The 14,246-nt window shown below is 42.2% G+C and overlaps 2 protein-coding genes across 2 annotated transcripts in view; both read right to left on the bottom strand.

Moving 5' to 3' along the window:
• Positions 1-4,211, bottom strand: part of LOC142767619 (guanylate cyclase 32E-like) — a 52,954-nt gene extending 48,743 nt beyond the window's left edge. The window contains exons 1-2 of the mRNA XM_075869654.1: positions 4,085-4,211; positions 2,460-2,602 (exon numbers count right to left, since the gene is read on the bottom strand). Coding sequence (XP_075725769.1) covers positions 2,460-2,602; positions 4,085-4,184 — 243 coding nt within the window. The 5' untranslated portion in view covers positions 4,185-4,211. The remainder of the gene's footprint in view (positions 1-2,459; positions 2,603-4,084) is intronic.
• A 1,496-nt stretch (positions 4,212-5,707) lies between these two features.
• The window catches only part of LOC142767858 (guanylate cyclase 32E-like), a 288,413-nt gene continuing 279,874 nt past the window's right edge, over positions 5,708-14,246 (bottom strand). The window contains exon 7 of the mRNA XM_075870104.1: positions 5,708-5,889. Within this exon, the coding sequence (XP_075726219.1) occupies positions 5,708-5,889 (182 nt within the window). The remainder of the gene's footprint in view (positions 5,890-14,246) is intronic.

The raw sequence follows: 14,246 nt of genomic DNA, 5'->3' as shown, positions 1-14,246 counted from the left end.
TTGTGGCCGCCTCATTAGTCGCCAAAAGGACGAATCGCACGCCCTTTTAACACCCTTTTGCCTTAGAGTGCACGACTGCACACTTTTCACTCGGGATATCGAGCTCTTGTTTGCAGAGGTGGTGCAATGTCACTGATGTTGCCTTCTGAAGTTGAGCACGAAGTTGAAGTCGAGTCACACCTGATGTTCACACACCGATGTCATCAGCATAAATGGAAAGTCGTACGTTGTAACGATGAGATAAAAAAATAGCAGATCCTATGGGCTGTTAGCAGAACCTATTAGTGCTGTTAGACTAGAAGCCCTCAATAGCAATGTAGTATAGGAAATAATTAAGTCATGCTTTTGTTGTGCGGCAGTAGAGGGGCTATTCACGATTTCAAAAGTCGCCAATTTTTGAGACACGTGTAATTATAGTATGTTTGTGCGTAGATGAGGGCGTAAATTAGTACTCTTGTGCAGAGAATTTCGCTGAGAATTTTGTGAAAGTGTGGACGGAAAAATCCCCGAAAACGGCATTTTCATTTCTCTGAATGGGAATTCTTCGGTGTAGTACCGAACATCGCTGAGTTCAATCCATTTCGCGCTAGTGGACATTCCAATGAAGGCAAAATGATAGAAGCCCGTCTACTGTCCGATGTCAGCGCAAGTTAAAAAACAACAGATGGTTAGATTTTGCGGATTTCTCCAATACTTAGTCTTCTAATCATCTTGATTTTGGGACGTAAAACCTGAGACGTTAATATTGTTTGTTGTCGCGTCTTCTTCTTCTTATGCACCAGTACCACTCGGCACATTCTTTCAGCCTATATATCGACCTGTAAAGACCACATGTATACCACGAACTTCATAGAGAGACCTAGTTCTTACCATTATGGCCGCGTAAGAACAAGGAAATTTTAGCATACGAACTACAACCGTGAAACCACATCGCAGCGTCCACGCAATGCTGTGAACTACTAACTCCAGAAACTAATTAGTTTATTCAATACTTTGGAATTTAAGCGAAAATGAAGCTACTTGATGCGTAAAATGCTGCAATATGACGATGAATAGAGATTAGCAGGAAGTGTTGTCACGCTTGCTCTTTCCTACTTGCAGAGTTGCTTGTACTAATACTGCAGGACAGCGAAGGGGTCTCAGGGAAAGCACTCAACAGCCTTCACCGCCCCGTGCTCAATTTATGTTTATTTAAAGGGGCGATAAAACACATTGACTCCGCTTAGATCGACAGATGCACTGTTTGCGCTCTTTCCTGTCTCCCTTGTTTTCCTTGAAGTTTGTGCAGCAAATCAATTTTTCAAGCATTGTGAGAACTCGTATATCATAAATCTTTCAATATAACTTCATTATTAGCGGAGAAAACCACAGCTCAAGCTTCATTTTTAAACGTCGAGCCAAAATCTCCACACGTCACGTCAAAATTTTGAAAATGTATTTTTTGTATTTTCGCACTCATTGACTTGACAAAGCTTTCTGAAACTTAGGTCTGGGTCTATCGCACCAACAGAAGGAAATGTACTTAGCTTTTGATAGATTAGAAGCTACGTATGACCCAGTAGGCGCCTTCAAAATATGTGACGTGATAGTACTTGGTGGGAAATATCAAGATGGCGTCTCCACCTGTATATTCTTTTCGACCATTCACCAAGCGTCGTGTCACGGCTTTCGGGACTGTTAAACTGTGCTTTACTTTGAACACTTCAAATATGAATGAACATAGCTAAGCTTCATTATAAGACATCAAACAAAACAACTGCAAAGCCGACATGTAAATCCAGCCGGGGAAATTATAGGCAACGTTATTTTTGCAGTATATATGACATAATTATGTAGGTAATAAAGTGGACGAAAACAGAATTTTCCTCCGTTAGGGACCAAACCTACACCCTTCAAACATCGCGTCTAACTCTCTGCCAATTTATCTGCAGCAATGATCGTTCTCACACTCACCTTAAAGGGTTTAAGTGCGCATTTCAGTCTGGGAGTGTTAGTCAGTACGGCTCTAGCGCATATACATGCACAAATATTTGCCCCCATAAATGCACAGATAAATGCAAGCGTACCCTATGGCGTAAACCGGAAGGTGATTACTGTCGTATCCCAACTGGCAGATCACCACATGCGTTATTCAAAGGTCGCAGCTTGGGTCTCTGCAGGTGGCAAGCTGTCTTCATGTATAATTTTCTTTCCCACCTATGCCATAAGTACAACAAGTTACGTCTCTTATACTTTCCGTGGCTGCATTTTCGTTTCATTTGACTCTAAGATAGTGTTTCACAGAGGAAAACAAGCACTCTAGTTCGTTTTTTTTTTTCACGAATCTTATACTTGGTTTTTTTACAGCTATTACCGCTTTTGTAGCAGCCTTTCCCCTGTACTGTATGTTCTGTGCTGTCTGCTTTCAAACTATGCAAGATGCGGTGACATGCATACGGATAAAACTAGTGCATACGTACGGGCAGAGAGCTGGCATTCTCAGCGAGAGTGAACCTTCCCACGGGAGTGAGGTGGTCATCCTCCGGCACTGAGAAACCGAGCACCGTGTAGTTGCCTTCAGCGTCGCCGTTCTCGTCGACGCGGATGTCAAAGCCGAGAGCACCTAGTCCCGCATACACCAGAAGGAAAGGGTCAATCAAACAAAAACTATTCCTAAACGTGTAGTCGCTAGAATGCGTGAGCTGGATCAGCTTTGTGAAAAGAGTTTTTAATTAAAAAAAAGAAAGGTTGCAAAGCTTGCAGCCATGAATGAAAGGCTTGAAACAGCGACATTGGACGATTCTGAAGACTAATCAGTTTGCTTTTAGGTTGTTTCTGGATATTAGCTAGGTCACCCAGCTTCTAGTTTGCTTGAAAGTTCTTGCCAAGCTTTAGCTATGCGATTCTATAGGTCGCTTCTACGTAGATTTTCTGCGCAGAGACGTTAAAGTTGAACTACAGATACTGAAAGACACAAGACGGTTGTCCAAGACTCCAGAAACAGAATCTCGCGTTGAGATAGAGCACTCGTTCTTCTCTCAGATGTACGGATAAGTCGTCGTTGGCGCAGGACTTCCATCGCTGCGGCGCCTTCAAACAGCCGCCGCTGCCTTTCCTGTTTTCTTGTTTTCTCTTGGGCGTGTAATCGTGGTGTTAAGCTCATCGCCATCGCTTCTTGTTCTTGTTCTTACAGATTACCTAGAAAACCATGGTGCTTGACCTATTGCGCAGCTCTAAAAAGGAATTGTCTCGCTCTACGTGTTGTTTTCCTCCTTTTCCGGTGAACAGTAGGGAGTAATGAGATCAACGTAATTTTTGTGGTGCTCACCACTTAAAACGATGAGAGTTTACTGCGACCAACTCGCAAGGAACGATTTGCTAAACAGTTTCGCTGATAAAAATGGTTAGCGAGACACACATTACGATTGAACAATGCCCGTGCATTTTATCTAGAAAACAACACCGTACCCGCCATCACTGCCTGTAGTGATTATGGTGCTGAACTTTTTACCAATAATGGCGTCATCAAAACCCGCCCTGACGGTCACATTTCAACGAAGGCAAAACGTTTCAAGCCCATCTACTGAGAGTTATATGCTCGTTAAAGAACACCGGGTGGTCAAAATTTCTCGGACCCCCCACTGCGGCATCTCTCATATTCATGTCGAGGTTTGCAGACAAAATCTTAACGTAAAAAGACAAGAACACTCAGCCACATTTGCTAAAAGAATATTGTGAAATTAAATGAGAGCAAGAAACCATGCAAGTACAATGCAGTGCAATACAATTCAGCTCATCGGGCCAACCGATAAAAGATGCCGTGGTGATGCGTTCCGTTTCCTTCTATCAACTCTCCATCACAGTAACAACGCAGCAAGGCCAGAGCATAGTGTTCCCGAATCTTGACTAGTTGCTAAAGGATGCCATCTACAGCCTAACACTTTTTCACTCATTCCTAGACGTGCGCCCATGAACCAGCTCCACGTGCTTCAATATTTTTTGCATCTTCGTCCGCGTTGTCGTTGCGCTGCGTCCACAATTTTTCGAGTACAGTCACCCATTAGCCCAGCTTTCAATCGTTACACGTTCTTCAATTGCATCTTACTTCGATATAGGCTGCCTCGTATCTTCAGCCCAATCGCAGTGCCGTTGGTAAGCGATCCGTTCTCGCGTAGCACCTGCGTTGCGGCCCTGGCCCACAGCATAACGGCGTCGTATGTCAGGCCGGCGTATATCGGGACCTGCGAGTACCCGAGGAAGATGCAATAAGTGAAGTGGGCATTGTACTATCACTTATCTGAGTGTTCGCAGGTGTCCCTAGATTGGTTTACGGAAAGTGCTGCTACATTACCTAAGTGTTTTCGTAGTGACTATAAAAGTCGTTATCTCATAGAAAAGAAATACTGGAAATAAATTGCTTAAATGTGCCTGTGCCGACCTCACTGTTGTAGTGAAATCATAAAGCTGGTAATCGAAGATCATTGCTAATTTATACGATGCTTCATGAACGTGTGCGACTGTGAACATTTTCTATAGTATTAATTGGGAATTCGAACAGTGGGTGACGAAAGCACGTACAGTACATATTTGCTTCGTGCTGCCAAAATAGAATTGAGTTGCCCGTCAGCTTTTGTGCCGTACGTTTTTTGTTTTCATCACTTGACCACTTTCACGCTCTGCACTTCATGATCTCGTAAAGCTCAGCATTCCCGGCACTCATGATCTAGCCCTCTTCAACGCCACTTTTTTACTGGTGTTCCTGACAAACTCAAACTCAAGTTCTCCAAACCACCTCACCTCACAATTATAACCGATTTGAATAAAAGTGCAGCAAGCGTTTTTGAGTAAGAAAACTAAAGAAATATTCAGAACTAGCTAGGAAGTGCAATCGACCATCAGTAATTAATAACCTCTAGTTGCTACTTTTTAGTGTGCGCACAGCGCAGCAAGTATTTTCTCATTCATATAGCGGGCTGCTAATATGCGCCCTTTGGCGCGTCAAAACACATGTTCGTATTATCCCTTTGCGTACATGTGCATTTCTCATCGCACTATCTATTGAAAGTATGGCGAACAACTGCCGCCTCAACCGATTTAGTTGGACATAACAACTCCCTCTGCAAGCACACCTAGGACCCAGACTGCAGCTATTTAACGCATAGTGACTAAAAAAAATCTAGCCGTAAAACGGTATTTGAGAACGTTATGCTAAGAGTAAGGTTTTAAATGTTCATCATATTTTAAGCTTGGATCTTTACAGAGGTGAATACAGGTCTGAAATTGTTCGTCAACGCCAGAATAATAAACAACAGACTTGTGAAGAAGTATGAATTCCGATAATGTGCATATAAGGTGTTAGTTTTATATAAATGAGATTGAGACACCGTTAAAGTGTGCATTAGCATGCAACATGAAACTCCTCTTAGGCGATGACTCATATGAGATTATATACTATTTTGTAGCTAATAATTTCCATTCATGATACAAGAAAAAAACAGAACAATTGTGGATATGAAAATAGCCGGATATTCGGAAAAACAGTAGTAAAGTCTTCACACAACTACGTCATTGGACCGAGAGACTTCCCTGTACGTGTAGTCGCCTCTGAGAATAACGGCCGACGCAAAAAAGTAATGGTAATAACAACTGCATAATAATTTTCTTCTTTCGCACCTACCACCTCACTCCCCTCATCCCCCTTTTCTTAAAAAAATAAAATTAGTAGGCTTTATGAAGTACTTGCCTTAAACTTGAGCTCGGTGTGCATTGGTATGCAAAGCGGTTGGGTGCCGGCGTAGCTCAGCACTGCCTCCGAGAAACGGCCATAGTGCTCGTCAGAGGGCACGCGAGGCGACAGCAGAAGCACGGCTCGGAAAGGAAACGGCCGCACGATAGAAGAGTCCTCCCAGTCTGCATTCATCACAGGTGGTCATTCAGTTGTCACACAAACTCCATGTATTGTACCGTCCTTCTATACTTGCATCTGCGTGGTACCAATGAGAGCAAGGTGTGGCATCCTATTATCGTTTATAGCTGTATTTGCTTCATCTTTGAACACTAGTGGTTACCCTGCCTACGCGCTACGTACCCAGCCCACGTCCATCTGACTGGATTCCCAGAGAAGGTGAATGGGTGGGGGGGGGGGGGGAGACAGAAACTTGGGTGGGCAGATGAGTTTAGGAAGTTTGCCGGTATTAAGTGGCAGCAGCAAGCACAGGACCAAGTTGACTGGCTGAACACGGCCTTTGTTTGTCCTGCAGTGGGCGTAGTCAGGCTGATGATGACGAATACTAGCCCGTGTAACATTAGTGTGCAGTGGTAGAAAAGGTTCCAAAACGAGTTTCAACTGTGCGAGTAAGACCGGACGAATGTGGAAAGGCACACATATTCTTCTCCTATTGTCATCGCACAGTTACTTTTTTTTAAAACTATGAATAACTGACGAGCCCAAAAACATGCCTTGCTTCTGTGTTACGGGTGTCTTGCATACCACGCCAGCGTTATGGACGTCTCACTGAGTGCATATTTGTGTGTGGGCTATGGTATGTGCTATATTTCTCTCTCCACTCATTCAACTCTCCGTTTCAACCTCCCTCATCACTTTCCCACGTGTAGGGTAGCAAACCAGCTATCCTCGGCTAGTTAACCTCCCTGCCCGTGGAGAAATCCCAGTGGAGGCGTATACAGTGCATCTTTGGGAGCCACAGATCCCTTATAGGCAGCATCTGGACGGAACGAAGACAGCAGTGCCCCAGTTGTGATAGCTTCCGTTTGTCCATCATAGCCGTGTGCCGCCACTTGACTTTGCTAGTTTCAAAAAATAGGATTTTCTTTAGATGTTAGATACTGTATGCACTGGGCCGCTCACAATTTTAAATCGAATCAACCATTTCGAACGACGCTTTCTTTCATAAATTAAATGCCATCGCTCACGACTTATCGACGCAAATTTTTTTTGTCCTTTGACTGCGTCGTAAAGAAAAAAAAAGTCAATCCCTGAAAAGGTTTCCTTTGTATCTAGGACAACCTAGAGGATCAAAAGAACGGCATAAGAAGACCAAGAGTAGAAAATGTGACCGAGCAACATGATCAAGTGGTAGAAATAACCAATACTCAGGAGCAATCTTCATAACCACTTTGTTGGATGTATTTACAGGGAGGCAAAGCTGTGCAGCGGGCATTCGTCCTGGAGCGCAATAAAATAAAAACATCTTGATGGAAAAGTGGGCGGTTATATTAAAAGGAAGGCAATTTCACGCCTGCTACACCCGACAAAACAATGTTGATCATTCCGAACAAGCTTGATCACCAGCGATGGCTCCAACACCGCTGTGTTTGCCGTCCGCTGATGACAGCCTCCCCTAGTGTACGGCCGTGGGCGACTGGTGGGGTAGGGTGGTATGCGCTGGAGAAATCGCGCAAATCACACGATTGGTAGTCATCAACAATTGATTGTTATTTAACATCAAGCAAAGAAAGATTGACAGATCCTACGTACCTGGGAATAGACGCTATGCGAAGCATGCGGAGGGAAAGAGACCGTGTTGCAATTTTTTTAATATTGAGCGTAACGTCGTGAATTGACGCTAGTATATGTACAAAGGTTGCACGTACAGGCGTGTGTTGAAGAGTTGTAGTTGTTTAGCGAACCAGTTGTTTGCACTTGCGAAACTATGTCAACTGGAACATGCGTAATTGACCTACCAGAAGCTAATATAAGGCTTCGATGCTCCCGAAGATGCCAGCCCTGGACACTGCTGCAAAAATCAACTTCAGCGCATGACACCTAACAACATTTTACGATAACCCGACGTGACGGCTGTATGAAAAGAGTGCAGATGTAATGTTTATAAAATTGGGTATGCATCACTGCAATATTAACGTATTCACGAAGATTAGCGCCTATTTGAAAAGTAGTACCGAGACCTGGCGTAGCTGTGTGGTAGAATGCTTGACTGCCACACAGAATGTTTGGGTTCGATTCTTGATGGAACCCTGAAATCCATTATTTGCATTCGTCGGGGGTCAACGCTGCCTACGTCAGGCTTTTCTTAACACTGACATTTATTCTAGGCCTTTGTTGGGTTGACGCTACCGATGTCGGGTATTGCTTGATGCTCACACGTTAAAATTGCCCATGTGTGTTCTCGTCCTTCCTGGGTATATATATATACCCGCCCGTGGTTATGTGCCGCTGTCTGACGGGAAGTGTTTGACGACATAAGCGACGGGATTGTGACATATTTCATGCCTTGACCATCATGTCATATTCGTCAAGCCATCTTACCCTCCCATGCTAATTTTGGTTCACGCCAAGTTAAGAGGGTGACCACGAGAGCACCCAAACGTAAACGTCTAGATAGATAGGTAGATAGATAGATAGATAGATAGATAGATAGATAGATAGATAGATAGATAGATAGATAGATAGATAGATAGATAGATAGATAGATAGATAGATATTCTCAAAGTCACCGCAGTTCGGTAAGAAATGCTTCGAAATTAAAAAAGTCACTCTCTTTACATATGATGCCTCCTTACATATGCTAACACAAAGCCAAGAAAACTAGCTGATGATAGCGTGCCGCACATTTGATTTAAAAGAAAGCCTTTGCTTTGCAAATTATCTCTACTCGTCCGCCGCGATGGCGTGGCGTTTCGGGTGCTACTGCTCGGTTGCTGACCCTAAAGTCACGGGTTCGATCCCAGCCGTGGTGGTCGCATTTCGACAGAGGCGGTTTGCTGGAGCCTCGTGAATAGTGCGATGTCAGCGTACGTCACCGAGCCGGCCTTGAGACGTTTAAAACACCACATATCCTCAAAGAATTCTAGCCAAAGGCGCGCACGGGGTTCTGCTTTAGGGAGGACAAAGTTACCCTACCACTGCACGTTTCTAAAAAATTCACACCACATACGTGGAGGCAATGCTGATGAGTGGGGTGAAGCGTATGTATGTATGTATGTATGCATGCATGCATGTATGTATGTATGTATGTATGTATGTATGTATGTATGTATGTATGTATGTATGTATGTATGTATGTATGTATGTATGTATGTATGTATGTATGTATGTATGTATGTATGTATGTATGTATGTATGTCCATCAGTCCGTCCATCCACTCCTATTACACTTGAGCACACATCAGATGGGCACACGGACGCTTCACCCCATTCATTCACTCCGTGGACATGCTGTGAATTTCTCAATATAACATCACCGGATATCCTCTTTAATCATCAACTATACGAAACCCGCTAACACCCGCTAGTAATAATATTTCCAATTCCATATACACATGATGCTATCTTGTGAGTCCTTCTCAAAACTAACAAGAAGTGGACTACAACATACTATAAAGAGGAGGAAATGATCCACACCCTAAGGAGCTTCGTCCCTAAACATAAAAGAAGCATTGCAGGGCATCCAAATACAATTTTAGCAACCACGTGCTTCTCACGAGTGTCCGCAACTGATCCTCTGTTCCGGAGGTAAAGGTTGGAAGTAGAGTGTAGGGCCTCGGCAGTTACGTATTGCGTTTATTCTGACAAAGGAAAGTAGGCATAGGTAGAGACATTAAAGGTTGCTCTTTTATTGCTGGTAGGCTAGAAGAAGCAATGACTGCTCGTCAATGGAAGGAGAAACATTGTGTCCATCATCACCACCGTGCATGTGTAATCAAACAAAGTGGAATTAAACTTAGCAGCGGGCTATCTTGGAGCGCAGGCGTGCTAGAAGATTTCTGCCATGTGGAACTATGTAGACGCGAGACTGCCTGTGGCTCTTCAATACAAATGTGTCCTCTAGCTGTCTCCACTCAATAACATGTTCAATATTCAATCGGTCAGCTGGCAACGTTGATTGTTGCATTATTTTGTCTCTACTTGAATACGTAAATCATATGCAACAATACTTCTTTTCCCGTTTTTCCTACATTGTGCCAAATTTGAACAAAGCCATAAAACTGGAACTTGCAACGTGGTACATCACCCCAATGTATATATATATATATATATATATATATATATATATATATATATATATATATATATATATATATATATATATATGTGTGTGTGTGTGTGTGTGTGTGTGTGTGTTGGAGTAATAATTCAATGGGCCAGTTGGTGTTCGTAAAGGTAAGGGATATGGCACAACGGGAGCGTTGTCAGCAAGGATAAATATATTTATTTCCCAACAGTTTCGGGAGGTTTCGGGAGGTTTCCCCTTAATGGTTTTCCCCATTAGGGGAAACCCTTCCTTTACACACGCCGCACGCCATCACGGACCCTCCCGGCACCGCGAGGACAATCTTGGGTGGCCCGACACACGTCGAGAACTGGACAGCACGTGATAAGAAGCGTATGTGGACATACACGGACAGTTGGTTTCGTTCTCAGTGTTGACAGTGGTTCTTCCTCTTTTTTACGTTCTTTCTTTTCTTTCTTTTTCTTTTTCGTCTTTTTTCCCTCTTTTTTTGTTTTTTTTTGTTTTTTCCCTTTTTTTTAGTTCCCTCTCACCCTGGCAAACATCTTTCAAAGCGAGAGGGACGCGGCAGCAACGAAGTTTGGAAGTTCTTGTTAGTATAACTCATCCCTGATGAAGGGAGGACCCCTCCCGAAACTGTTGGAAAATAAATATATTCATCTTTGTTGACAACGCTCCCGTGGTGCTATATCCCATACCTATATATATATATATATATATATATATATATAGGTATGGGATATACACACAAATATATACATATATATATATCTGTGTGTGTGTGTGTGTGTGTGTGTGTGTGTGTGTGTGTGTGTGTGTAGGGGTGATGTACCCCTGCTCACGGCAGGTTATTATTTTTTCACCCAATTTTCTTTCTTCTTATTTACATTACATTGGTTCTAATAAGTTCCCATATACATTCCTTGGCATTATGTGTGTCATACCTCATTACTATTGAGGCGGAAACGTTGTAGGCCCGTGTGCTCAGATTTGGGTGCACGTTAAAGAACCCCTGGTGGTCGAAATTCCCGGAGCCCTCCACTACGGCATCTCTCATAATCACATGGTGGTTTTGGGATGTAAAACCCACATATAAATCAATCAGACCTCATTAATATTGTGTCAAAACTCGGTAAAACGAGCCCTTAAGTATACACTTTTTTCCCTTATTCATTAACGAGGGTCTCAGGTGGCAGACCTGGTGCCGTTAGGGGGTATTCGAGGTACTATTGGTGAGCTGACATCTCATAATAAGTTCACGCGCTGCGTGACGCCACACAGGCTCATAAAAGGGTGTTTCACACTCGCCGCTTGACTACAGATGGCGCTGATTGACACTTCCACGTTTAAATTCACATATGAAGCCAAAACAGTGGATGGGGGATGGCCGCCCTGATAGCTCAGTGGTTAGGGCATCGAACGCGTTATTCGAAGGTAGTAGGTTCGGTTCCTGCTCACAACAGGTTATTTTTCTGCCACCTTTCTTTCTTCCTATTTATATTACACTGGTTCTAATAAATTCCCCCTATGCATTCTTTGCCATAATTTTCTGTTAGAACTCAATAATATTGTGTCAAAACACAGAAAAACGAGCCCTTAGGTATACACTCCTTTTCCATATATATAGTAGTGGGGAAGAGGGAGATACAGTATCTAGTCGGAACAGCTAACGACTGAATATATATATATATATATATATATATATATATATATATATGTATATATATATATATATATATATATATATATATATATATATATAATGAGATATAAGAGACAGTGATGCCAAGGAATGTACAGGGGAAGTTATTAGAACCAATGGAATGTAAATAAGAAGAAAGAAGAAAGAAAAGTGGATAAAAAAAATTACCAGCTGTGAGCAGGAATCGAACCTACGACCTTCGAATAACGCGTTCGATGCTCTAACCACTGAGCTATCACAGCGGCCATCCCTCCATCCACTTTTTGGGGTTTATATGTGAATTTAGAAGTAGGAGTGACAGTCAGCGCCATCTATAAGCCAAACAACGAGTGTGAAAACACTCTTATTCGCATGTTTGGCGTCACGTAGCACGTGAACTTATTATTAGCGGGCAGCTGATTAATTGTCCCTCTTATACAACCTAAACACACCAAGTCTGCCAGTACGAGACTTTCGTTCAATGAGATAAGGGAGAGAAGTGTATACCTAAGGGCTCGTATTTCCGTGTTTTAACACAATGATAATGAGATATAACAGACCGTAATGGCAAGGAATGTACAATATAAGTTGTTAGAACCAATGGAATGTAAATAAAAAGAAAGAAGAAAGAAAAGTGGATAAAAAATTACCCGCTGTGAGCAGGAATCGAACCTACGACCTTCCACTTTTCTTTCTTCTTTCTTTTTATTTACATTCCATTGGTTCTAATAACTTCCCCTGTACATTCCTTGCCATTACTGTCTGTTATATCTCATTAATATTGTGTTGAAACACGGAAATACGAGCCCTTAGGTATACACTTCTCTCCCTTATTTAATTGAACGAGGGTCTCGTACTGGCAGACTTTGTGTGTTTAGGTTGTATAAGAGGGACAATTAATCAGCTGCCCGCTCATAATAAGTTCACGTGCTACGTGACACCAAATATGCGAATAAGAGTGTTTTCACACTCGTTGTTTGGCTTATAGATGGCGCTGACTGTCACTTCTACTTCTAAATTCACATATAAACCCCAAAAAGTGGATGGAGGAGCGGCCGCTGTGATAGCTCAGTGATAGCTCAGTACAATAAAGAAAAAAAAAAGCTGTGATGGCTCAGTGGTTAGAGCATCGAACGCGTTATTCGAAAGTCGTAGGTTCGATTCCTGCTCACAGCTGGTATTTTTTTCATCCACTTTTCTTTCTTCTTTCTTCTTATTTACATTCCATTGGTTCTAATAACTTCCCCTGTACATTCTTTGCCATTACTGTCTGTTATATCTCATTAATACAGTGTTAAAACACGGAAATACGAGCCCTTAGGTATGCACTTCTCTCCCTTATTATATATATATATATATATATATATATATATATATATATATATATATATATATATATATATATATATATCTTTACAAAGAAGAAACACCATAGACGAGAGGCCCCACCTACTCAGTACTTTTAATGCTTAATGCTTCCTGTCTTTCTTTTCCAACTTCGTGCAGCTGACATACTTTTCGGGATTTTCGGGCTAATGAAAAGTAGTCGAAAGTGTTCATATAGCGATGCCTGTAATGTAAGAAATGATGAAAAATAGTTTTCTTGTTGTTTATCTGCTTTGTGCCTATCCGCTTCTTCAAAGAAGTAGGTCACTGATTGGCACGTTATCAATGTTTATTTTATGTTTGTAACAGTCGACAGACTTTCAACACAAGTCTTCGAAAAGTACTTATTCCAATCCACAAGCTACACGTGCCTTTGTTTTGTCTTGACTGTTTCGTACAGTGTTCCGCCTAGTAATGGCGCATTGCAAACCCTGCGAAAATTTCTAAGAAGACATTTTGTACTAATTGGCGTACTCTGCCGTCACCAGTGGCTACGCAATGAAAGAGAGAAGCTAGAAATAATTGTTGAAAACAGGGTGAATGCATTCGTAGTGATTACGTGAGAAAAAAAAGCCCTCAGTTGAGTGAAACCTCCTTGCTCACAGAAATTAGTGAGGTACTGAATTTATCAAAAAGCTCTTTAGTGCGTGGGACATTCTCCTTCTTTTTTCTTATTTTGAAACAGTTTGCCTGTGCTTCCGGAAATTTGTTTTCAGTGAGGATTAGCACAGGACCGTTTCGAAATTTCTATATCCTGCGCTATAAATACCCCACGCTGTAATAAAGTTTCAAGAGTCTCAAAAGAACGTAACCATGTTATCCTAATTTTTTGTGTTCTGAAGCGACCCGGCTTAATGTGATGCCGTTGCGCGCTAGCTCAAAAAATATGTTTGGGCACGTTGATTTATTTTACTACATCAGCTACTTTTGTGATGTGTAATAAATTTGATTGTTTTAGTAATAATTTTCTTGTCCCACTAACCGTACCTCGTGACTGTTAATAAGTGCATGAGTAAAAAATAACGTTTTACCACTGGTGCCAAAAATAAAATAAATGCCCAAGCAGGCACGCACCTACACACACCCACATAAGCATGCGTTCACACAAAAACAACACCCACAGGCGCAGAGCGACAGTGACAGGCAAGTGAAAATCTGCTAGAGTATTGCGGCAAAATATCGCACAGAAAGTGCAAGATCAACGGCCAGAT

The sequence above is a fragment of the Rhipicephalus microplus genome, chromosome 7 (genome assembly GCF_043290135.1).
Source record: "Rhipicephalus microplus isolate Deutch F79 chromosome 7, USDA_Rmic, whole genome shotgun sequence".
NCBI lineage: Eukaryota > Metazoa > Arthropoda > Arachnida > Ixodida > Ixodidae > Rhipicephalus > Rhipicephalus microplus.
The sequence above is the reverse complement of the archived record's forward strand: the minus strand, read 5'-3'. Positions and strand labels throughout refer to the sequence as shown.